The 27533-nt window shown below is 33.5% G+C and overlaps 1 protein-coding gene across 1 annotated transcript in view; it reads right to left on the reverse strand.

The window, feature by feature from the left end:
* Window positions 1-27533, reverse strand: part of RpL5 (ribosomal protein L5) — a 101055-nt gene that overhangs the window by 28606 nt on the left and 44916 nt on the right. Inside the window, exons 4-5 of the mRNA XM_090394978.1 lie at window positions 21132-21266; window positions 15718-15920 (exon numbers count right to left, since the gene is read on the reverse strand). Coding sequence (XP_090251104.1) covers window positions 15718-15920; window positions 21132-21266 — 338 coding nt within the window. The remainder of the gene's footprint in view (window positions 1-15717; window positions 15921-21131; window positions 21267-27533) is intronic.

Raw genomic sequence — 27533 nt, forward strand, 5'->3', positions numbered from 1 at the left:
CTAACTCGGGAACCGGTCGAAAAAAGGCTTAGAAAAATTTCCTCTAGTCGTCAACTAGACTCGAAACCAAGTCTTCGTCTTCCTTTGTGTGGCCAAGCAGCATGGTGTGAAAATGCCACATCCACTGAGCTACACAGGCTCCAAATGCAGAGTTTCAGTAGTAATTTATCTAAAAACACAAAAATTGTTACCAGAAAATATGATGACAGCTATTTGCAATCTGGATTTAGTAGGTGTGGAGATGAAGGCAAACCCAAACTTCAATGCCTACTTCTGAATTTGTTATCCAACCATTGCACATCCTTTTAGAAGCATCTTGAATCAAAGCATGAATATTTAAAAAAACAAATCTTGAAAAGTTTCACCACAAATGAAAAAGTTTTGCAAGCTTCTTATCTTGTAAGCTTAAGAATGAATAAAGCTGACAAACCATACACTATTGGAGAAAACAGTTTATTACCAGTAGCTAAAGATATCATTTTATCACATGTGATGAGAAAGCAGCTGCCAAAGTTTATTCTTTTGATATGAAATGAAATATTTAAGTGTGTATACTGATAGAACTTGAGCTTTAACAGGGAAGCACAGCAGTGTTGTAGCTACGCTAAAGAAACCCACTCCTGAAACTACGTTCACTCCCTGCAGTATTCACCATGAAGTCTTGGCTAGAAAAGCAATACAAAAAGAACTGAAAACTGCTTTAGATCCATTCAGTTATGACTGTTAATTTCATTAAATCCCATGTGCTAAATTTGTGAATGGTCACAATTTTCTGCCAATAGTTAGACATCAAAGACTTCAAAAAAGAGGTCTTAAATTTCCTATCAATTTTAGAAAATTTTCTTGGAAAAAAATAATTTAACATTAAGACATGAATTAGTAACAAATATAGTCATTGCTTACAGTTAATACATAATTTCAAATTGTATTTCCCAGAAGACTGTGTACCAGAATATCTTTCTTTGGAAGAAAAGTGCAGATTTTGCAATTTCTTGTGACAAAAATTTAATGGATAATTTCAAAACCAACACTTGGATCAACTGTTGGATTAGGTATAAGAAAGAATTTAAAGAAATTTCAGAAAGAGCAATGAAAATATTAATGCCATTTTGTTTGACATATCCATGTGAAACAGGATTTTACAGACAGAAATATAAGATCCGATAATGTTGGGGTCTTGACAGGTAAATTGATTTGGAGGAAAATTGTAGATAGAAAGTTAGTAATTAATAATAGTAAAAAAGATAGTACTACATAAAAGTTTTTCATGTAATACTATCATATCCTGTACACTACTTGAAGGTACATATCAGGAATTTGATTATGAAGAAAAAATCATTGATGCAAAATTTCCATTAAAATCGCACAACCATTATTATTCCAATGAAATAACAAAGTGTAAGATGTTTGATATATTTCATCACATTGATGTTTGAGGTGGTTAATCTGGTAAAATACCCAACTTAAATTACTCTTTAACATCACATCTTGTCCACATATCCATGAAACCTAGCAATTCAATTTCTCTCCCGTTTCTCAATAATTAACATTCATGTTATTTAATGTCATCATGACATTTTAAAGTTAGATTTCAATCACCTCCTAAACAAACTGACACAGAGAAATATTTCCTTTGTGACTTGCAAATATCATAGCATTCCCATGACATCTGTTCAAGAACAGCCAAATAGACAAATGAACAATGAGTTCTAATATCTCAATTATAAACAAAAAAGCCTAAAAGTTTTATAGTTAAAACACAGAGACTATATATAATATGGATATTTATAAATAAATGAGATTAACAGCATTGCTATGTACTGAATTTTATAACCAGAATAAACTCATAAATTATTATTTTATTAGTATAATTTTTGTCTAAGTATCAAAGGCATCTTCAGTATATGTAAAAAGCTAATCAAACAATAACTCAGCATTTCCCAAACATTTCCTACGATGGAACACTTCACAAATCCTGAAATTTTCATGGAACACCTTGGTTATTTTGTAATGTATTAATTAATAATTAATTGTTAATTTAGCTGATATTTTATTATTAATTAGTTAAACATTGATTAAACATAAACATCATTAAATTAATTTGTACTGATTTTCATCGACATATCCCATTTTGATCACCAAAAATTTATAATATTATAAGTACTTACGAGTGAATGCAAACTTTTTCTCCTGTGTGCTGGTAGTTTTCCCCTCCTTTTGTACAGCCTGGAGATCGCTTTGTAGGCTGGTGGTGGATGATTCACTATCTGTTGCGTCACACAGCTTCAATAAGAGATTTCCTTAATACCAAAATTAAACAAACTCCCTTGTCTCTTATTCATATTAAAATCTAAATCTGCAGGCCTATTACTTTTAAAAAATCACGACACTACAGTTTCAAAACTTTCACCCTACAATACGAACTTGTGAAGAAAGTATTCAGTATTACTAGATTTGAGAACCGGATACAGACTACCTTGATCTTCAATTTTAGTGGAAAAATTTTCTTTATACTTCCTTGCTGATTGGTCACTAACGTTTGCAACACAGATGTTATTTCTTTCAGTTTTGAGAACAGAGAATACTCCGCCCATTGTTGTAATAGGCTTGCAGGCAATTTTATTACCGGTCATAAACAGCGGTATTCCCTTTCACAAATGTTGAAAGGTTTCAATGTGTGAAAATTAATGATAATTCACAAATATTTACACGTTTAAAAATACGTGGCTTGGTCATTAACATTTGCTACACAGATATTATTAGGCGTTCTGGGTCTGAGCTTTTTGACATATTCACGAATATTATTCTCAGAATATTTCCACTATAAAATATTTATTCATGAAAAATGCTTAGAAAACTAAAATGAGAAATTCCAGGAGAACTTCTCGCGGAACACTTATTCACCTTCCGGTGAATAAGAACACAGTCGTAATAATTGACAATTCCAAAAGGCACCACTTGGGTAATGTCTAAATCAACAGGGAAATCTACTTGTAAGTTGTTTCTTGAAGTAGTATATTTGTAAGTTATCTTAGATTAGCTACTTGGCTGATACCTTTTGGAATTGTCAGTTATTGTTTGATCAGTTTTTTTTATATGCACTGAAGATGCCTTTGATACTTTGGTAAAAAATTATACTAGCAAAACATTTTGTGACTTATAATTTATTTAAATATGCCTACTCATGTATTTCCTTATTGAAATAAAGTAAAATTAATTCAGAAAGATACTGTTGTAAGCAAAAAAAAAAAAAAAAAAAAATTTAATGTATCAAGTCAGCTTCCATTATTTTAATACTTAAAAAAATGGAATGGGTAAAACTTGAAATATTTTCCCTTCTCTTTCTGTTCATAAGCAATTTAGTGAATTCAGAACACTGTATGAAGGTTCATTTCATTCATCATCATTTTACTCACTGCTGCAATTACTAAGAATTGCATCTCTCTAGATTATTATACAGAAAAACACCAGTTAGCTGCAAATAGAATAATTAAACATATAGTTAGAGTAATGTTCTAGGAATGAGCTGTCATGCTAACCCATTCAAGGAATTAAATGAGGTTGATTATCTCTCAGTGCCACATAACAGACCATATTTCAGTATTAGAATTTGAAATACAAGCAACAAATTTCAATTAAACTAACATTGGAAGTGGACTGTATAGCAGTAAGGTAGTCCCGAAGAGCTTAGGCAAAAAAATACTTTTTTTTTTTTTTTTTTTTTTTGTGAAGATCATGTCAGAGTGATCTTCAAATCAATGTTTAAAAATAAACTGCTGACTCAGAGGGAAGTTATGTTGGGTGGTGAATCAGTTAACACCCCTTCCTTAATGTATTAAGAAAGTATTTCATCAAGAAAAGGAAGCAGTGGCAAATTAGATTATAAATTAGAAGACTTATTAGAAAGAAGAAAGTTATTGGGTGGAGAGAAAAAGATCTGCAGTCTGAGGAAGTTAAGTGTGCAAACATTTCAAACTTCGTGCATGGGTGACTCTCACTACAGCAAACACTGCTATAAAAAACTACTCTAAAGTCATTCTGATTAAAGTTCCATACATAGAATGCTATACCGTTCTACTTGTGGGATTGTTCCACCCATAGTAAAGTATTTCTATGATCCTATGAATGAGATTCAAGTGCATAACAATGATCTATATTCTAGTGTTGTAGACTTGAAAAAGGCATATGATAAGATGCCAAGAGAAAGAATATGAAATTATATGGTATAAGTGAGACATTACATACAGCAGTATATAGCCTATACTTACAAAGTCAACGGTTAGAACTTTATTCATTCCTACTACTGCTGTCTTTGGAACATTCTCCATTTCACGTATTTTCTAAATATTATTTTGAATAACTGCATCACACGTAAGAAAAAGCTAAATATAATTTATTGCTCCTATATATCTCACTCAATGTCATGAGTTTCTTTCAGGGAGAAGTCAGAAAAACTGGTAACAACATTTAAATTCATAAATGTTGTTACCATAAAGTCATACAGCATGCATATAAAATCACATCTGCAGTTTAGTAGGTCAAAACATTATTAGATTTCATAGAAGTGGGAATAGATGTATAATTAATTTTAAAATAATAAATAAAAATATAAAAAATTATAAACAATTAATAGCAATCACTTCTCAAAAACTAGAAAAGGCATAGTCAGCCTGATTAAAATTAGGATGGTGGCATACAGCTGCACAATTCAAAAAGTAGATGATCAAACTTAAATCTACTGCAAGGTACAGTTACAGTGAACTCTGGGTCTAGTGACAATGGCATGAGAAGCAAGGCCTGAACTTTCAAAATCAAAGAATGTCATAAATTTTGATGTTCTCCAATTGTAAGCCAATCTGTCCAAAGCAGCAAAGATGACAAGAACATGGTATATGATAAACACCAGGCAAGCTGATAATGTATCTTTGATAAGTGGTAAGAAAGATGGCAGATTATTTGAAGGTGGCATACAATTATATCTGCAAAGAGTCCTTGCTATCTGTTCCGTCGTTCCTTTAAATTAGGATATGCTGATCCTTTTAACATAAGATTGCAGATATAATTGCAGAGGAGACTTGGAAGAACAAATGGTGCATGCTTGGTGTACAAAGCTTTTGATAATACCTACTTTTTTTTTGTGAAGGATGTTGATGTGAAGATATGTGTATATATCTACCTTTAGCATCCTGTAAACAGGAAATTCAATATTACAACAGTTAAAATATATTAAAGTATCCAAAGAGGGAAGATTGTTGTGTTCATGTTCAATAGTGAACTTGAGTAAATAAGGAGTTAATTTTATCCAGAAACTGAAGTAGTTCTGTTTTGGGGTGAGACCAGATTGTGAGGATGTCATCCACAAAACATAGCCAAATGCAAGGTTGAGGAGAAATGGTGTTACAAATCTGATCCTCTAAATGCTCCATAAAATAATCAGCCAAAGCAGGTGATATCAGACTACCCATCACAGTACCTTCAATCTGCTGACAACAGGGAAATCTACTTGTAAGCTGTTTCTTGAAGCAGAATATTTGTAAGTTATCTTACATTAGTTACTTGGCTGGTGCCTTCTGGAATTGTCAGTTATTGTTTGATTAGCTTTTTACATATACTGAAGATGACTTTGATACTTACGCAAAAATTATACTAACAAAATAATAATTTATGTGAGTTATATTATAATTTATTTAAATATGCCTAACTCATGGTATTTCCTTATTGAAATTAAGTAAAATTAATTGAGAAAGCTACTGTTGTAATAAACTTAAGTGGCAAAAAGAAAATTGTACCAAGTCAGCTTCCATTATTTTAATACTTAGAAAAATGGAATGGGTAAAACTTGATATATTTTCCGTTCTCTTTCTGTTCATGAGCAATTTAGTGAACTCAAAATGATATGAAGGTTCGTTTCAGTCATGATTATTTTCCTCACTGCTGCAATTACTAAGAATTACATCTCTCTCTCTCTCTCTAGATTATTATAGAGGAAAACGACAGTTAACTGCAGGTAGAATAATTAAACATATGGTTAAAGCACTGTTCTAGGAATGAGCAGTCATACTGTTGGAAGTTTTTCCACTTGGTTATACTATATTATATTATATATTATATATAAATCATTCCAGATTTCCTTGAAGATGAAAATCTTCAATTTTTTTTTCTTTGAATAGAAAACTATTTCTTATACAAGAGGTGTTGTTTATTTTTAACAGTATATATTAGAACACAGAAAAATAAGTAAATAATTAATTCATTAACTCATTGCTGATATTTCGCTGGTGTTATAACCAGCATCTTCAGAGCACAAAAACACAGTTTGTCACAATGTGCGAGACTATAACAACATGGTGTAATCAAGGGACTAGTTAAACAAGATTGTAGCAGCAACACAAACACTAGAGTCCTGATTTTGGCACCCTCTATCTGAAAAAAAAAAAATAATAAAATAAATTGCACCTATCACATAAGACTAGAGTCCTAAACAGAGAAAAAAACCGGTACTAGTTTTTTCTTAAGATGACTGTCTCCCAGATTTTAGGCAAATTTATACAGCCATATTTGTTGAGAATTGGAGTGTGTTTCAGGGCTTCTGTTGCCTCTAAGAAAAATATCTCCGACTTGTAAGAGCTTCTGTGCAGTACTTTTGTGTTCTTTCAGTTGATCCTGTGTGCAGGGGTATCCAGAGTATGGTCTGCTAGGCCCGACTTGCCATAGTGATAATGCCAGATGTATCTTTTGTGTTCGTTGATGTGGATGTTCACAGTTCTTCCTGTTTGACCGTAGTAGGCTTGTTTACATGAGCAGGGTACTGTGTAGACTCCTGGATGTGATAAAGGGGGAATGCTGTCCTTGGGTGAGCGGATAAGGGTTGCTAATTTGCTCCACGGTCTGAACGTGGTGCATAGTTCATGTTTATTAAGAATTCTTGAAATATTTTTGAATGTGCCTTTAATGTATGGGATGGTGACTGTTTTACTGTGGTAGATAGTGGGAGAGGTTTCTTAGGAGCATTTAGTATTTTGTTTATCTTATGGGGATTATAGCCATTGGCCAAGAAGGTGTGGCATAAGTGAGCCAGTTCAGCAGCAAGAGTATTGTCATTAGAACAGATTGCTCTCACTCTGTGGATTAGCGTTTTTAAAATGTCATATTGTTGAGAAGGGTGATGGTGTGATTGTTTGTGTAAATATCTCCCTGTGCATGTGGGTTTTCTAAAAACTGAAAATGATAGGAACCATCTGGAAGACATGTGATAAGTGTATCCAGGAAGGGCAGATAGTTATTAGCTTCCAGTTCCATTGTAAAGTGGATATTTGGATGTTGGCTATTTAAATGCATTAAGAATGTTTTCAATGTCTCTGGGCCATGTGGCCAAATAGCAAGCACATCGTCAACATAGCATATCCAAAGTGTTGGTTTGAGAGTGGCTGTATTGATTGCTAGTTTTTCCAGCAGGTGTTCTATGTAAAAGTTAGGTTGGGGGGGGGGGGGGTATTGCTGTCCCATCTATTTGTTTGTATATTTTCCCTTTCCATGTGAAATATCCTGCATGTATTGTGAATTTGAATAGTTCAAGTATATCACGGAGGAAGTGTGACCAGTAGATTGAGGGTTTCTATTAGTGGTACATTTGTGAATAGTGAGGTGATATCAAAGCTTACCATTAAGTCTGAGCTTTTTAGGGTATGGTGTTGTAAGATGTTTTTTTTTTTGACAAAGGAGGGAGAATTGTTTTTGAGGGTGGCTAGTAGCTTAGCTAAATATCTAGCAAGTTTGAATGTGGGACTATTTATACTGTCCACAATAGGGCGTAAGGGTGTACCTTGTTTGTGAATTTTTGGTGCTCCATAAATCCTAGGTGTTTTAACATGGAACGGCTTGAGTTTGTTTCTGTGTCTTTGGGCCAGGAAGTGACTTTTTTTTCAATAATTTATGTGCCTTATTCTTTTGTGTGTTGGTGGGATTGCAATCTATAATTTTGTATGTTGACTGGTTTTGTAACAGTGTGTGCATTTTGTTTTCATATTCTGTTGTGTCCATTTTTGGTTATAACACCAGCGAAATATCAGCAATAAGATAATAAATTAATTATTTACTTATTTTTCTTTTTTCTGTGTTCTAATATATACCGTTAAAAAATAAACAACATGTACAACGAACACATAAGTCTGTCCACACGTTATACAAGAGGTGGTTTTCCCAGTAAAATTTTGTACATGTACCGAAAAATATTTTGCCAAATAATAAGTAGATCCTATGGAATCAATTATTGTACATAATCGATAACCAGATGTGTGTACCTTAGGAAGGCCATAAATATGCGGCAGACAAGCATGATGAATCCACAACCCTTCAATGGTATTATTATTTAAGGAAATGTTTGATGTAATAATTTATTCAATTTGTTTAGCTGGCTTTGCGTAGGATCTCTGTCATGAGTGGATCTATCACACAGTAAAACATTAATTCCACTAAATAATTCCATCTATCATTATGTGATCTGGAAGGAACATTACATAACTAGCACTCCCTTGTGAACAAGTTAACGCTTTTCTCTTTATATATATATATATTTTTTTTTTCATATTTTTTTACTGACTGAATACCAAGAATTAGACAAGCAATTAATTTTATTTAACACACAACATGTTTTGTCGGAAAGCCAACTTCTTCAGACATGAGAACATTAAAAGCAAACATAAGAAACACCATAAAGAAACATTGTATCACTAGAAAACCAACATGAACTACAGTTAAGTTTGTAGACTGAACTATGCAGCGTTCTACCTCATCGCGGCATATATATGAAGGTTTGATGTCGTAGTCCAGTTTATCTCATGTTGGCAGCTTACACTATTTGTGTTCACTGAGAAAAGGATATGATGAGAGGGCGCTTGCTTATTATAACTGCTGATACATGTACAAAAAATATAATTTATTTAACTCCAATTTAAGACAGAAACTTATAGACAATCAAGTTTACTTCCCAAAATTTTGAAACTAACGCGTAATCAGAATGAAGATTTAATTTGGACAATGTTGTAAAGTCGAGTTTCCACTTACTTCCTTAAAAGAAAGATCAGAACAAAGCAACATGGATTCTTTGCAAGTATAAACTATATACTACATTCAAACAAGTTTGGAAACAGCTCTTTCCCATCCACCAAAAAGAAATCAACACCTCTCTCTTGCCCTCTTTGCCAGGTGCCTATCAAGTGTCCCGTTAAGTTGAAAAACAGTTATGTCTGCTGAGATTAGAATCCATTTATACTACATCTACTAAGAATCTGAAAGATCTGGTCTTGCTTAACATGCTAATGATGTTAGACACAGAGTTCGTTAGAATCAAACCAAGATTCTTGATTTCAGCTGGGTTTGGGAAGTGATTGCTATTAACTTTTTTTTTTTTGTAATAATGAACAAGTTATGTAACATTGCATTTGAATTACAAAATGCTACCTAGACTGAGACCAGGACTAAGGTCATCTGTGGATGATTTGATGCCAGCATGTCACAACTGAATGGTACGCTATAGGAAGCAGTGGCCACACAGTCTCCATGGCTGCCTTGATGCTTTCATTTTAGAGGCCTTATTGGTAACAGAATGAAAGCAGATCCAGCTAGCACTGTCTTTCAGCATGTGAAGTACAAATGTATTGTTGCAGTGGGCTAGAGGGGAATGTGATTTAGAGATGTTCATGATCTAACATTAATAAGGACCTAAAGGCATTCAGTCCCCAATATACATGAAACAGAGATTTGAGTAAAGTTGTAAAGTCAGAGTCAGAAGTAATTCTTGATTTACTGGAGTCAGAGTATGTAAAAATGTACTGACTCCTAATGAATTTAAATTGTAATATAAATAATTGTTCATATTTCCTATTTCAGATATACTTTGATTAACCTATCTCTGGAAACATCACGTACACTAGTGGCCAAAATTGTGGAAGCCTTTTGGAAAAAGTGTATTTCTGAGGTTTGATGGCTCATAACACCACTTTTTTTTGGAGTAATACCATAAAATTATATATCAATGGAAAGATAATTTAATCAAGAATGTAATGCAATAACTTTTATGAAGGATTTTTTATTAGAACAGCAGTTATAAAGAAAAGTGAAACACATAGAAAAAATGAGATATACAAAAATTCTCACAATGTACTGGAGTTAATACTTAGTTCGGTAATCTTTAGCATTAATTACGGCCTTACAACACCTTCCCATGGAGTGAACCAATTTTTTTAGTTCTGCAGCTGTTATAATGTGAAGCCAAGATTGAATTATTGCTTCTGTTAATTGGGTTTTATTGCTGGGTTGCTTATTACTAACAAGTTTCTTTAGTCAGCTCCACAGATTTTCGATTGGGTTAAGGTCCGGGGTATTCCCAGGCCATTCCAGCAGTGGAATATGATTATCTTGAAGCCACTTTTTGCACACAGCAACATGACATGGAGCTGAATCCTGTTGAAACATAAATGCTTCATTATCTTGGAAAAGATCACATGCAGAAGGCTTCAGTTTGGGCCTAAGTATTTCATTTATGTATTTTTGGGCATTTATATTCCCATTAATCACGCAAATTCTGCCCACACCTTTTGATGTCATACAACCCAAGATCATAACACTAAGTGGGTGTTTCACGGTAGGTGTAATGCAATCAGGATGCAAATCTTCCCAGATTCTTCTCCTTACGTATTTTATGCCATCACTACCAAACAGGGAGATTTGTCTCACCACTCCAAATAATACTGTCCCATTGTTCCTCTGTCCAGTTAACATGGGTTTTAGCCCAGTTTAATCTTTTCAACCTTTGTTTGAGAGATAAAAATGGCGTTTTTTTCGTGGAATTCTAGGATTTACACCAAATTCCTGCGGTCTGCGTCAAACAGTCCTTGCACTCAACTTCACATTGTATTGCGCTATTTCATCTTGTATACACCCAGATGATTTTCTTCTGTCACATAGGCACAGTCTCTCAATTCTTCTATCATCACTTGCTGTTGTGCACCTTTTCCTGCCTTTACCAGTCTGATTTTGTAGTGATTGAGTCTCTTTATACCTCTTCAAAAATTTAGAAATGCCACCTTTGGTTAAGTTTCTACCAATTTTTCTTCTAATTTCTTCATAACTGTAGCCTTGTTCACTTAATAGTACTATTTTACATCGCTTTCTGGGTGACCAGTCAACTCTTTGCGCCATTTCTTTAATTTTATTACGTTTCACACGCTCACTAAATGAAAGAAAACAAAAAACCAACCAACTTGATAGCCATCACGTAACACACTGACAAATGTCCTCCTCAGCTCCACTACATGACATCAATAGCTGAATCCTGTGACCTTATTGGCAAAACAAGATGACACCTGATGCTCACTGGCTACATTCAATTGAAGGAAAGCTACTTCGTATCAACCTAAGCAAGTTGTGCTTCTTTTTTCTGGTTATTTGGCTATAACTTTTCATAGAATAAGATAATTGAACAAACTTTGTTGCATTACATTCTTGATTAAATTATCTTTCCATTGATATATAATTTTATGACATTACACCAAAAAAAAAAGTGGTGTATGAGCCACTTTTTTTTTTTTGGTGTAAAATCCTGTATTTTTGAGGTTTGAAAAGCCACTTTTCAAAACTCAAAAATACACTTTTTCCAAAAGGTTTCCACAATTTTGGCCACTAGTGTAATAAGGAGACTGATAATTGAAGAGGCCAAATGTAAGAAAGAACTTTGAAAAAGTCTAAATGGATGTTTTCGCTTTATTAAAATGGATGCATGAACATATCACAGAGTCAATTATTTTGCTATCAATGTCAGATTTATTGATGCAAATAACAAAATGATAACTCAGACATTGGGAGTAAAAGACAACCAGGCACATCACAACAGCAAATATCTTCAAAAGTTAGTGGAAGATATTTTATATTTTGAAATTAAAAAGGAGCAGTTTATGTATTGAAATATATAATCTTCAAATATGTTAAGCAGAATTGAAAAAAATGAATAAATTTGAAAAGTGTACAAATGAAGATGACGTTTCTGCAAGTAATTCATAAACAGCACAAACAAAAGAGAGTATTGAAATTTTAGAAGGTATTGCTGAAGAAGCATCTAAGGTAATTACAGTTCATCATATGTGTTGTGCTGTTCGTCTGCAACTAGCAATAAGAGATGAATTGAAAGATCAACATGCAGCTACTCTCGTTGGCAAGTTGAAGCAAGTAGCTGTTGCAGCCAGTGTCCCTAAAACAGATGCTATTCTGCAGATGTGCTGGAAAGGAGTTGGATCAAGCAACACACTTATTTGATGATATGGCATTTTGCTTGAGCTAAAAGGTTTTCTTGAAGATGAGAAACAAAGTTTCACTAACTCAAAGCCAGTGGGAGCATGTGACAGAGTTAGAAAGTCTACTTTCTCACCCTTTCACTGTCACTAAGAAGTTGCAATTTGAGGATTTAACACCTAGCAAATTCTTGGAATGGAAGAGCTTGATATATGCATGAACAAAAGTGGGCAATTAATTGCTGATAGCATGGTATCTTCAATTAAGAAAAGAGAAAATCAACCCTGTTAGCTGCTATTTACACTGATCTAATGAAACAATATTTTGTTCCGCAATGACCAAAATACTACAAGAAAGCGGGCACTATGTTTTGTTTTAATTGGACAGAATTCCTGGTCTGTGCCAGTTAGAAAAACTGCATATAAGGGTTACAGGTACTAAAGCACCTGAACTAAAAGCTTCATCTCAGGATCATCATCTTGGTAATTCAGTTTGAATGAAGCTGGAGTTCAAATTTGGAGACTTCTTGGACAAAATGGAACGTTCAAAAGTGACATCACTTATGCATGGAAAAACCAGTAAATGTCAAAATAAAGGAATTTCAGCAAGAATTGTTTGAAGGATTAAAATAAGTGAAAAATTATGACCACTCATCAATACTGACTATAGAAGCCATCTTTGTTTATCCAGAGATTATTAGTGATGTAACTAGAACTGTAACAACAATGCCACCCACCCAAGACAGTGTCGAAAACAGTTTTTGGCACTGAAAATAGTCAAATCATTTTTAAGAGCTTTAATGAGGGAGGATATGGCAGAAGCAATTCTGTTTCTAAAAACAATATGTTAGTAAATTTTGGATTTTATTTCTGATTTAACCTCTATTCTTCAGCTAGATGCTAAGTTTCTTTAAAATTTTGTAGGGAATAATTTGTCAATCTACAATATAATTTTTATTTCATTTAATGTAATGCTTCATGTCCATTCACTTAAATTTTATATCCAAACGATATCGTGAAAAGGGAACTGGTAGAAAAATATGTTCCTTATTTTCTTTTATAGTTTGTTTTATATCCTATATTCCTATTATTTTATTATTTATAGCCTTTTGATAAAAATATAACCTCAATTGATCAATGTTTTCATTTTCTAAGTTTTGCCTTTTGTTTAAAATTTAAGGATACTTAATGTGCGTAATTCCTTTAATAAACATAAATGAAAAACACACAATGGCATAGCTTTAGTCTTTAGACCCCAACTTTAACAGTTCTAAAGAGAAGCCTGATGATTCATGTTGGCAGTGATAAAATGACTCCTATGCTGAGTGCTTTCAATCACTATAGGAAATAATTAGTATATTTATTATTTATTTCCTATAATGACATACATGTAAAAGAGTCAGAGTTGGAATCAGTGTCGAAGGTTTTATGTACCGAATCCACAGTCCTGGATTTAAGGGCCCTGCCAGCACCTTACTAATGCCAGGTCAGGGTTGCCATGATATCTGCCAGTCATACATTTGCTGTAATCTGATATTTAACCAAGCATATGAATCCACACCCTAACACAGATAGCTTACTAATATATTAACTTTACTAACTGCCCTATCCTCCCAACTGTTGAGCACAATCTAAATGTTAATCTATAACCTCAAGAAGACCACACTTGGTAGCCATTGGGGTCATCTCTTCAAGGCCACTGAACCAATCCAATGAATCCACCTTTGCCAGAGTCAGACAGTTTTCAACAGTTGCTGTGTTGGGACAGGGTATAGTTTTTCTGGAGTACACTGCCCCCCCCCCCCCCTGCAGGTGTAATGATGTCATTGCTAGAAAGCCATTTCCCTATGTTCAGCATATAGGTGCACAGTGTGGGATGGCATATTTATAAGAGTAGCACTTGGTATTCTCTTTCTCTATAGCATCCTCTACAAAGAGGATACTATAGAGAACTATAGCATCCTCGGATACTATAGAGTATCCAGGAGACTATAGAGTCCTGGACCTGCCCTTCAGACAGGATTTCAAACCAGCAGAACCAGAGCTCTATCCAATGATGAGCATCATTCACCTGAATGAAAGTCATGATTACTCCTGCCAATCACCTGCATTATTGATTAATATTTTTTCACTTAAATGTTCACAACAATGGGCAGGGATCACATTGCAACAATATCTCTCAAAGGCCATCACAATGTTTTGTTTTGGACAGAATTGCCTGGTCTGTGCCAGTTCTGAGTCAGCTGTTATCTGCTGGCTGAAATGGTCATGGCAGACAGGTCATCTGACATGCCACACAGCTTAAATTTTCCATGAGAAGACTCAGGTGCTAGTCCGGCCTTAACTGTTTTCATCACCGGACAGTATCGCCCAGTCCTCAAAGCAAATCCCTGTCCCAAGGTTACTGATCCATCTTGCCAATTTCCCTTACCTACATTACTCTATCAACAAGAGGCTGTTCACCTTGGAGACTTGCTTTGGACATGAATACAGTTTGACACAAAAATCACACACTATCTCTCTCTCAGATTTTAATGGGTTTAGGGGAGCACTGTGGGCACTGCAGGAAGCATGGTCTTTATGGGAAATAGCATCCCCATCTCTAGTTGAACTGATTCCAGGAAGTCAAACCCTTACAAAGAAAAGACAACTCTCCCCAGGACTCCCATTGATTTCTCTAAGTTCCGTTGTGTCAAAGTTTCATCACACTTGGCTCCAAATGGGCCAATCTCAGTGTTCAAGTTCAGGAATATTAACATGATTTCCTTTTGGTCTAGTAGCAGGAACAACTAATTTTTCTTGCAACATCCCACTTCAGAATGGAATGCTAACTATGCATCCTCCAGTTAGCTTGGCTATTACCAAAATGCAAGCAAGTATATGTAAGGTGAAAAAACATCTTGCAATTCATATTTGTAAAAAATGATCTCTCTCTCTCTCTCTGATTATGTCCTTGTAATATAGGATGAAATATACTGAACTTAAATAAATGCTATTGTTCTGTACATGTCAAACATTATAAAAATATAAGACAATGTTGCACATACAGAATATTTCTACAAGCTGACAACTATCAGTAATAAATGAAAAAATGCAACTTATTTCCTATGTTTTGAAAAAGCTTCATTAAGTGGAAACAATACACTTGTATACAAATGTTTGCACACAAACACAGAGCCACTTGATATGCAAGTGGTAAGGTTGGATGAGTTCAACTGAGATGAAAATAAAACTCTCCAATATGTCATACTCTTGCATCCTAATTTATCAAGGCTTAGGTGATTCTTCAAAGAGGCTGATTTATGGAAGTCTTTCAAATTTATATTTGCTTCAATGAAGTAGGGCTTTCTCCTTCAATAAATTCAACAAATTTCAGGTGAGAAAAATTTAGCACTTCGCAAAACAAGAAAAAATTGAGCAAAAAAAAAAAAACCTGTGTGGGATGTCAATTCCACCGTCTACTGCTCCCTTCATTGCTCCAAACACACGTGCTCCAGTAGTTGTACGAGCAAGACCTACATCAAGGTAGCATCGAATAGCACCTGGCTGGCCATCGATACTCTCCACATTATAATCTTCTCCAGTTACTTCTTCTGCTCCTTTATATATTTCATCCATTCCAAATTTCTTCAGTAGCTGAAAGAGCACAAGCAAAAATATGAGACAACATATATTATATGCTCATATATCCAACTGAAATTTCATTAATGCAGGTAAACATTTTATAACAAAAACTGTTTGGACTTCAGGGAAAATATAAATATATTTTCTCTGAAAATATTTATTTTCATATGAAGAATTTTTTATTTTATTAATGCACATTATGTTTGTATTCCCTGCACTAAAAGTATATATAAACAAAAATATCCACCTCACCCGACAAACTGAGATGGCGTATGCTGTTATAAAGAATGTCTTTTAAACAGCAGTGATGCTTTAATCACTACTTTATTAATAATGCCATTTGCATAGTGAAAAAACTTGAAAAGTTGCTAACCAAGTTTTAAGATAAAAATGGAGACAATTTCCCATTTCAAACCTAAAATAGTTTTTTTGGTCTAGTCATTTCTAATTTTCTTGAATATGTTCACACTACTGAATTCACATTTGGTGATAATCCATTCAAAATGATCCTTCACACTGACAGATGTTCAGCACCTGTGCAGAATACCTGAAAACAATGCAGCATGCACTTTTTGAATGGAAAAGAAACATGTGGTTTCAATGTTGTTGCTTTTTATTTTAAATGCTATGTAAGCAGAGGTTAAAAAAGTAGAAAGATGCCAATGTTCTCTTTGAAAAAGTAAAGATTCTAGAATAGTCTTGGGAGAAGACTATTCTAGAGAACAGTCAGATAGAATGAAAGATTGAGTAGGAATAGAAGTTTTCAAGTTAGTAGTTGAAATGGCAGACAGTTCTGAAATGGGGGGGGGGGCACAGACATTACTAGTTATGTTGATTGGTGTCTGATACTAAAGTATGTGCAGAAACAGACCAAGAATTTCCAAAATTTTCTGGACAGCATGAGAAGTTTTACAAAGGTTTCTGGTGAAATTCCAAATGTAAGAGGCATTCTAAGGGTTGGTAGATTTGGAATTTGTACAGTTAGTGGCCAACAGGGTGAAAAATAACTAATTTAATATTAGGTTAGTTTTTTAGGATAACGTACTTATGGCAGAAAAGGCTAGAGGTGTCAATCCAAGAAGGTAGATCTGGATTTCACTGTTCAGCTGAGTATTATCAAAAGGCAAAGGAAGAAGGTCATTTCTTTCAGGGAAGAAAGAGGCATTTAGGAAGCACTGAAGGCTATTATGCTATTGAATCTGTAATTGGGAGTACTGTAGATGTCATTATTGAAATCAAGAATATTTCCAAGAAATATTTCTGATTAAATAATCAGAAATGGGCCAGAATGAGATACAGTATCAAAATTTATATGAAATTAGGAGAAATAAGCCAAAAACACCAATACACAATGTGTTCAAATAAATATTGATGTACATATTAAAAAGCTGAATTAGAAATAACACAGCTAATCTATGACTGGAGACCACAAATGTGAGAGTACAGAGCAAAATTACCAGAATAAAAAGATGGCATTAATTAATTAATTTATTTATTCTTATGGCAAAAGGAATACAGAATAGCTACAGGTCAATGTCCAGTCTGGAAAGCCAATCCAAGACCTAATCTGTCACCTTGTGAATGTCCTATAGACCAGCGCTTCCCAAAACTGTGGGCTGCGGCCCCATTGGGGACCGTAAGTTTTGTTGGCGGGGGGGGGGGGGGGGGGGGTAATAATGAAAACAAATTTAAAATGTTTTAAGACTAAGTAGATTTTTTTTAATCTTAAAAGAAATGTATTAATTTTTATTATTTACTATTTCTTTTTTATTATTTAAATTAAGGGGATATTAATCCCACATTGTTTTAAAACCGAATAAGAAACTCAAAGATTGGAATCAGAGAGTTTCATGCAGAATGTAGTAACTATAAAAGTATCAGCAATTACTAGCGTGAGCTAATGCAAGTAGTCCTAGTACATAGTACAATCTCGGGCAACTCGCAGCAAAGGTGGTAAAGTTGTGATCGCTATTCTTGGTATTTTCCATAATGCAAAAACACATTTCCTAGGAAATGTATGCTGTTATTACATTATGGTGGGAGGTCACTACCCAGAACCGGTTTCAGCCTTTTTTGAGGGTTCATGTAGCTAGACCAAATAGATACCAAAGGGTATAGCGAAAAGAACTTATATACTCTGCTATACGAGTTGTCAAAAAGGTGCAACCATTAAGTTACTTAAATATAAAGAGCCAAAAGGCTTCATTTCAGTGATATAAACATTATTTAAATTAAGGGGATATTAATCCCACATTGTTTTAAAACCAAATAAGAAACTCAAAGATTGGAATCAGAGTTTCATGCCGAATATAGTAAACTATAAAAGTATTGGCGATTATAAGACGCATATAAGACGGATCCCCTTTTTTGTACACATTTTTAAGGAAAAAAACTTTATCACTGAATATTATAATGAATTTACAGTATTTCAAATATAAAGTAATAAGTAAGTCTACTTTCAACAAGTACCTAATCTAACTAGGAAAGAGTACCCAACTTTTAATCTTCTTCATCAAAACCCAGAAATTCGTCTCCAGAGTTAAATGAAGAGACACTTGAAACTTCTTGTGCCCTTGGAATGTACAGTTTTGTTTGAGGGCACATCAAAAGTCAGCAGAACCTCGCCCATGTTTCCTATTTGCGCAAGTTCAAACTTTTCTCGTTTCCTTGCGTTAATGACGAATCGATGAAATTCAATAATTTTTTCTTCATATTCAGTTGGCATCTTTTGTTATATTTTTGTTTTAGTCCGCATACATAGCTGGTTTCTCTTCATGAATCTTGAACACCATGATGTTGATCCAGTAAAGTTGGAGATCCCTCTGCTCGTGGCTATTGCTTTCGCATGATGAATAATCATTTTTGTACACTGAAAGTCCTGCTTTACTGTGGTCTAAAATCCAAGTATTCAGTTCTGCCTCAGGTTCTGGCCATTTTGTAGTTCCACTTAGGTTATGTTTACTGTGGGTTGTTTTTTTTTAGATCCTCTTCCTGATTCTGCCAAGTTCTTATCATTTGCTCAGTTGGGATGGCCCGAAATGCCTCTCTGCAGCCCTGTTTCCATGTTCTTTAGCATACGCAATCACACGTAGCTTGTACACAATATGTAGCAATGCAGATGTTTTTCAACCATAATTTGCCAAGAAATTTAGAGAAAATTTAACGGCAGAAATTTATCACCGTTCACAACAACTGCGACAACAATTGGAAAGTTTAAACGAACAGGGACACAGCTGTGATCGTCGATGACAACGCATGCGCATACGCTGAACTGTACGTAACTGGAATGCTCTCACACACTGCAAGGAAGCAAAAAGGACGCATAACTCAGAAGAGAGAAAATTTCCAGAAACAAAAGTAATAAAAAACTGAGTATCGGCGTATAAGACGCACCCTGTTTTTCAGACCTATTTTCAAAGAAAAAAAGTGTCTTATATGTCGGCAAATACGGTAATTATCTCTCTCTCTCCACAAACTAATCTTATCAATCTCCAGTTTCATCATTTCTTACATTTCAGTTATCTGAAACACTCCAAACTACATTAATTCACCTATATCTTCTGGATCCCCCCCTCCTCCCGCCATTTCCGTTTCCAACTTGTTTTGTCAATTTTTCACCTCTCTATTCAGTAAGTAATATACCATATTTTATCAATTATATAAATAAATTACTTTTCTAATTTTCCTCAAAAATCTCATATGTATGGTTTTTAGTTTTTAATGAAATGCTTTATTTCTAACCCAATTCTCAGAAAAAATGTTACGCAATCTGAATCCTGTCCTGTATAGTGTTTTTTTTTCCCTTTTCTTTTTCTTTATATAAATTTATTTAACTGGCATTCTATCATATCAACTTTACCTGTTCATTATTTAATTTGCCATTTTTCTTACAAACTGTGTTGCAAGGTAAAATGTTGGAATTATTCTACAAGTTAACTACTGCAAATGTAATTGATATTTTTCTATGTATCTGCCTACTTTCACAGTTTGTCATTTTATTGTCGATTTCCTTACCAAAATTTTCACAGCAATTATTTAATTTGGCTGACGACTCATTGAAGACTCTTAGAAGATGTAAAAAGGATACCAGCAGGGAGAGTCAACAGATAAGCTTTTGAATATCAGGTTTATAATACCACATTAATTAATAATAATTCATATGAATTATGAATACCAGTAGACATCATACAACCCTACCTAACACTAGATTTAGCATTGCACCACCTTCCATATAGTTTTCAAAATTCCAACTTCTGGGATGGAATATATATTGAACCTTACATAAAGTAAGGTTCAATTATTTAACATACATAGTTTTTGAACATTTTCTTCTTCAGTACTATATCAAATGCTTTTTCAAGATTAATTAAGCTTAAATTCCATGTTTTCTTGACTATTTATCTTAAGATAAAAATACTGTTTTGTTAATCTTTATATGACCTAAAGCTGTGTGAAATTTCCCTTCAATTTTTCTTAGTCATCTTTCTGTAAACTCAGTAAGCTAGTTGCTCTGGAATTTTCGCATTTAATTTAAGTCCTTTTTTTATAAATTGGTGGAACTAGAGCTCTACTCCAATCATTCTGGAATTCCACTTTATAATTAAGCCTTCTAGATTATGTGGTATACCTAATGCAACATTTTAATGCCGGCAAATATTTCAGCATACCATATTTCAGGTTGGGAAATAACAAGAAGGGAATAATATTCTCATGTAATGTTCTAATCTGACCAAATGTCCAGTCGTGACCTTCTTGGGATGTGTCACATAAGACTGATATATTAAAAGAGATGAGAGCATCCAATCTTATACTAAATATTATTTATTCAAAATAAACTATATCGATAAATACAGTATTTTAGAAAATTGGACATGTGAATATCACAAGATAACCTCTCACACTTCAATGTTTTACTTCTTTTAATTTACTTCAGAGCAAAAAAAAAAAAAAACATGGATATGTAATGAATGAGAATGGGCTAGCAAGCTGGGATTTAGTCAAGCAAATTATATTCTGTATTAGCTTAAAACAAAAGAACATGGTGGTATAACATGATGTAATGTTATGCCAGCTGTGAATCTGCTCAGTTAAAAAGGCCCTTACTATTTTTGTCAAGGAACCACAGCAAACAGTAAAAACTCGGCTATCTGAATAAATTACTCTGAATTATAAATACAGAGGATTTGCTAAATAATATTGTTAAACATCTGCAGAAACACTTACCCTTCTTGCTAAAAGTAATCCAGTACAGTAAGCAGCAGCATAGTTAGTCAACCCAACCTTTATGCCAAACTGAGGAAGCTCATGTGAATAAGCAGCACACACAATCATATCTCCTTCAATTCTGGCAAATGCTATCTAAAATATAGATTAAACATTTCATTCACTTACAAGAAAAAGCTATTCTTAACATTGTGGAATGCATGTGAATAAAGATTCTTTAAATGTTACTCCTATGAAATATATTACTTAAATTAGGCAACAATTAATTTTCAACTCAGCTGAAATATTTAAAGAGATGAGATGACTCTTATACTAAATATTATTTATTCAAAATAAACTATATTAATAAATACAGTATTTTAGAAAATTGGACACATGAATATCAAAAGATAACCTCTCACACTTCAATGTTTTACTTCTTTTAGTTTACTTCAGAGCAAAAAAACAAACCAATAAAAATTGAAGTTTAGTTTCTCATTATTTTATTATTCAAAGAGAAACATTAAAACAACCTTAATGTATAAAATCAGTGAAGAGTAACTATTATCTAAATTATACTGAAATAAAAATTAACTATTTCAGATTTCTCAATATCCTTTTGAGATATCTCATAAAAGGTTCTTATATCCTCATATACTATTAAAACAGGAGTTAAAAAACTGGTTCAGAATCCATAGTCAATAGAGCTTAAGCAGCATTTCTACAGCACATTTCTCATTTTAAAATATATTCAAATGAATATACAACAAAAACTATTAAAAAATAATTACATCCTCAATTATCAATTAAAGATGTCTAGAAACTATATTCTTGGTTTCATCCTTTATCCAAGTGTAAAAGATACTTGCATGAGAAGTCACTTCACGACTACGCTACTTGTATACAGAGGACTTCACATCAATTGACTTGGTATCCTATAATGCAAAGCATATATCCTTGAAAACATGTATGATACTATGCACTTTGATAAGAGCCACTACCCATACTGGTTTCAACCTTTATTGAGGTCTCATCAGTGAGAGCCAGACCCAGAAGTAATACCAAAGCTGAAGTATTGCAGAAGTCATATTTTCATATACAATTAGCCAATTATATATTTGGTTTAAACTTCCATCAACCATACAATTAGCCAAAATGTATCTTATTACTAAAATACTCTGAATTAGGTTTTTTTCACTTGGTTATACTATAAATTAAAAATGCCAAGAAATTATATTCTTGGTTTCATTCTTTATTCAAGTATATGCAAACAAAGTTTACACTTGAAGTGCAAACTGGAAGGTGAATAAGTGTTCCACGATAAGTTCTCCTGGAATTTCTCATTTTAGTTTTCTAAGCATCTTTTAATGAATAAATATTTTTAAGTGGAAATATTCTGAGGAGAATAATATTTGTGAATATGTCGAAAAGCTCAGATGCAGAACGCCTAACATCTGTGCATCGTTAATTTTCACACATCGAAACCTTTCAACATTTGGAAAAGAGAATAACGCTGTTTATGACCGATCATAAAAATTCCCTGCAAGCTGATTACAACAATGGGTGACATATCCTCTGTTCTCAAAACTGAAAGAAATAACATCTGTATTGCAAATGTTAGTGACCAATCAGCAAATAAGTATAAAGAAAATTTTTCCACTAAAATTGAAGATCAAGGTAGTCTGTATCCAGTTCTCAAATCTAGTAATACTGAATACTTTCTTCGCAAGTTCGTATTGTAGGGTAAAAGTTTCGAAACCACAGTGCTGTGATTTTTTAAAAGTAATAGGCCTGCAGATTTAAATTTTAATATGAATAAGAGACAAGAGAGTTTGTTTAATTTTGGTATTAAGAAATCTCTTATTGAAGGTGTTTTTGACACAACAGATAGTGAATCATCCACCACCAGCCTACAAAGCAATCTCCAGGATGTACAAAAGAAGGGGAAATTACCAGCATACAGGAGAAAAGGTCTGCATTCACTCTTAACTACTTATATTATAAATTTTTGGTGATCAGAATGGGATATCAATGAAAATCAGCACAAATTAATTTAATGATGCTTATGTTTAATTTTTGTTTAATTAATTATTAATTAATAATAAAAATCAGCTAAATTAACAATTAAATATTAATTAATACATTACAAAATAATCAAGGTGTTCCTTGAAATTTTCAGGATTTGTGAAGTGTTCCGTCGTATGAAAATTTTGGGAAATGCTGCAGTAGAGCATGAAACATTGTGGAGAATGCTGAACCACTATGGAAAAGATAATAAAACAGTACACCCAATTAGAACTCTTCACCGTTCCTTGGAAGTGTTAATAGAAATCAATTGGAATTATAGCAAGCCTTTCAATATGGAAAGAGGTGTGCATCAAGTATGTATACCTTCATTGATGGTTTTTAACCTATATTTGAAATATATAATAAACTTGCCCTTGGAAAACATTGGTACTAGAATTACAGTTGGTTGCAAAAAAAATCAATAACCTCAGATTCGCTGATGACACACCTAATAGAGTGACAGAGTTTACAGGTGCTTAATGATAATCAACTAAAGATCAGCATTCACAAATGTCTTAAGGCAATAAGCCTATGAAAATTTCAGTTAATGATGAAAATTTGGAAATAGAAAGATTCACCTATATGGGAAGCATACATCACAGATGGCTGGTCTAAACATATTAAAGCATACGTTGCTAAAGAGCAACTTCAGGTTACAGCCACTTTGGGAGGATAATAAAATACAGCTAGCTACAAAACTATCACATCAATACCTCTTTTAATTCTATCTTACAATACAGATGTGAGAATTAACAGAGATATTGATGAGCTAGCCATATTTTATTATCCAAGGGTATCTGAATTCAAGATGAAGTGCTACAGAAAACTTTTGAAGAATCCATATGCACAAATAACAAATGATGTTGCTGCTTATTAAAAAGTTGTTATAACAATAAATTGAAATAAATTATGCAATTTTTATATCCTTTGCTTAATGTTATCAGCCAATTATTGTTATGAAAAAGCGACTCTACTGTGTATGTATGTGCATGTATTATTTTTAAGAAATTAACGAAAAATAAAACTTCAGTTATCTGGCTCCACAGTCATCGAAATTAATGGATAAAACATCCATTAATTTTGACAACTGTAGAGTTAGACAATTGAATTTTATTTTTCATTAATTTCTTCAGTAACCATAGAAACTTGTTGCTGGTTTATAAAGAGAAAGTCCATTTCTTTTAAAAAGATTTTGCTATGTATAATTTTTTTTTTTAATCTCACCTGATTCTCTTTTCCATCCCTCCCATATGTATACATGATCTGTCTTTGTTTTCCCGGAATATCTTGGTATCATTCGACCATATAATATTGAAACTGCAGATATCATCACAGCCCAATACTACAAACATCTAGTTGTTAGCAGTTTATTTGTAATGGAAAATATGCAGTCTTGTGATATAAATGGAACAAAATTTCTAACTTAATGATGCACTGCAGAAAAGTGTCCATATTTCAGATACAGTAATATAAGAGAAGTGTACTGCAGTGATGATTCAAAATCTTGTGAACTGAGTTTCATTCCCAATTTAAAATTAACGATTAGGATTAACAGTCCCCATTGTTTGCTGTTAAAAAAAAAATGAGAACTAAAGCTGTTTGGTTTGGTCTGCATAATATAAAACATTATATGAGTTTAATATATTGTAAACATAACATTGTTTATATATGTTTAGTCTTATTAATGTAAGTTTAAAATAAGTATTATAAATACCCTGTACAAAAATTTTCATAAATCTTGTATGTTATTTACTAAAATAAAGAGCCAAAAGGCTTCATTTCGGCAATGCAAAATAATATAAATGAAGTGGATATTAAATCCAACATTATTTCAAAGCTGAATACAGAAACTATAAAAAATTTTATACAAAATTTGACCAGAGAGCTTACTGGCACACACTTGCCATAGGGCAACTTGTAAATGCCAGCAAGCGTATGTATTCCCGCAAGCTCTTCAAATTTTGTACAAAATCCTTATAATTTCTGTATTCGGCTTCGATGTTGGATTTAATACCCACTTGATTTATATTATCTTGTATGTGTCCATGCAGTTAGCCTAGTGGCTATGTGCTTTGCAACCATATGCCTGGGGAAGGAGTTTCCTGGGTTCGATTCCCGTCGACGACATAAGGAGCTTGAGGATCTTCCTCAGCCATAGCCAAGATAGCTGGTCTTGGGCATGGACAGCAGGGTTTTTCATCCTGAAAGGCCCCATGAACACACACGGATAGTCGAGAATACTTAAGACAATCCCTCCAGCCATAGGTCTGAATTGTCAGCTGTGCAGGTCCCAAGCCCAGATAAAAATAGGGGTGTGGGGGGAATTGAGATGGTGCCGTACCTCTCCGAAAAGGGGGCTCACAGGCATTGAATCACCATACAAAATGAAATGAATGAATCTTGTATGTTATTACTACCCTGAAGCTGAATTTAAATTCATGAGAATTTTGCCTTTGAATGAAAACAAATGTGATACAACAAAACTTTGTCTTTGTATCAATAATTGTTATATTGTATGTATTAATGGAATATGTATTTTTCCCTAACTTTACAAATCTCTGTATTTGGTGTTTTACTATGGTACATACATTAAAACTAATTTTGTTCTTTAATATATATTTCATTAGCAAAGTATATATATGTGTGTGTGAACACATAGAATAAAATTGATTTTTTTTTTTTTTTTAAAAAACAGCTAGTAATCCTTCTATTCACAGACACACACATTTCTAACCTTTAAAATTAGCTGTTTGGGGTCTTCTTGCATTAAATACAAAATATCTGCAAAGGCAAAAGTTAACACATTTTAGTTTGAGACTCAAACAGACAACTTGGCAAATCTTCTTCTGCAAAGTCCAAAATACACGTTTCTCATCTATCCTTAACCTTGCTGATGGAAACAGCACAATGATATTTTCTTGCACACAATCACACAAGAAAAAGACAACTCATACCTTTGTCATCAGCTACTTAAAACAGGTATACTGAAAATATTAACAATTTACTTCATAAAATTTAGCTATCCATCACTGAAGCAGAATATTTTTGGAATATTCCTGCATTTTTTACTTGACAACTGTCAAATCCATAAACACAGAATAGCTTTCTAATCTTCAAGCAAAAATGATAACAGTGAAGATACATTAGCTCCTCAACATCAACTTGAATAATAAGGAATCTACAAACACACACAAGAAAAAAATGCATTTATTATATTCTTTATTTCTTAGAGGGGCTCATTTCCAATTCTTCCTCCTATCCATTCCATTTTTTATATAATACATCTCTCTCTAGATATATATTAATTTGTTCACTCTCTCTCTCTCTCAGCTGCTCATTTCATGACAGTAGAGCATATGCAATTACATGAATGACATCATGACAGCTAAGTATCACAAACAGCAAACAGAAATTTTTTTAGTAATGGCAGACTGGATGTGTATATTTGCAGGGAAATGAATTTTCTTTATCACTTGATAACTTTCACTCAGATATAAAAAATATGACCAATGACGTAGGAAGGTATATAAATCTTCCCAATTTCTTGTGCTGCTACCAAGTGATAAGCTATATCCACCAATGACGTTGCCCATGAGGTGCCATTAGGTGATTAGTGAGGCTTAATAGCTTTCCACTAGTAGCATAACTACAACTACTGCTGCATCATTTTCTTACAGTAACATATTATTACATTACGGGCAGCTTCAAGGAGTCCTTAGACTCATTGAGGGAGAACTAACATTACGTCAAGAACAACTATTCAACATTTATACAGTATCTATCACACTTCACCTTGAACTCATTTACAGTCATGGCACCCATAACAAACTCTGGCAGCTTATTCCACTCATTTACCACTCTCCAAGTAGAAAACCTAGCTCTAACACCCTTGCTCATCACACTCTTACCAAGCTTCCATGGATAGCCCTAGTCCTCCCAATACCAGTCCTATTCTCAAAAATATCTTCTGAATTAATCTTATAAAAACCCTTCAGTAATTTGAATGTTTCAATCATATCACCCCTTTTCCGCCTATAAAGCAATTTCTTCAGCCCACAAATCTTCAACCTGTTCTCATAAGGTTCATTCCATAGTCCTGCTATTTTGGTCACTCATCTCTGGATTCTCTCCACCTCCCCCACATCGAGAAGAAACCCTGGCACTCATATCTGGGTAACGGTATATAAATCTTTATATACCGTTATGAAGTAGTCTAGATGGGATCTTATAAAGGATCGATACAGAGGAACAATAACGTGTTTGTCTCTGCTTGTTAAAGAGTTTTTCAGCAACCAATTGATTTGATGAGCTGATTTTGCCACTTTTGCGATGTGTCCCCTAAACTTCAACTCCCTA

Source organism: Typopeltis vanoorti, chromosome 1, assembly GCF_054136105.1.
Source record: "Typopeltis vanoorti isolate ZY-2024b chromosome 1, IOZ_Tvanoo_1.0, whole genome shotgun sequence".
In the NCBI taxonomy this organism is placed as follows: domain Eukaryota; kingdom Metazoa; phylum Arthropoda; class Arachnida; order Uropygi; family Thelyphonidae; genus Typopeltis; species Typopeltis vanoorti.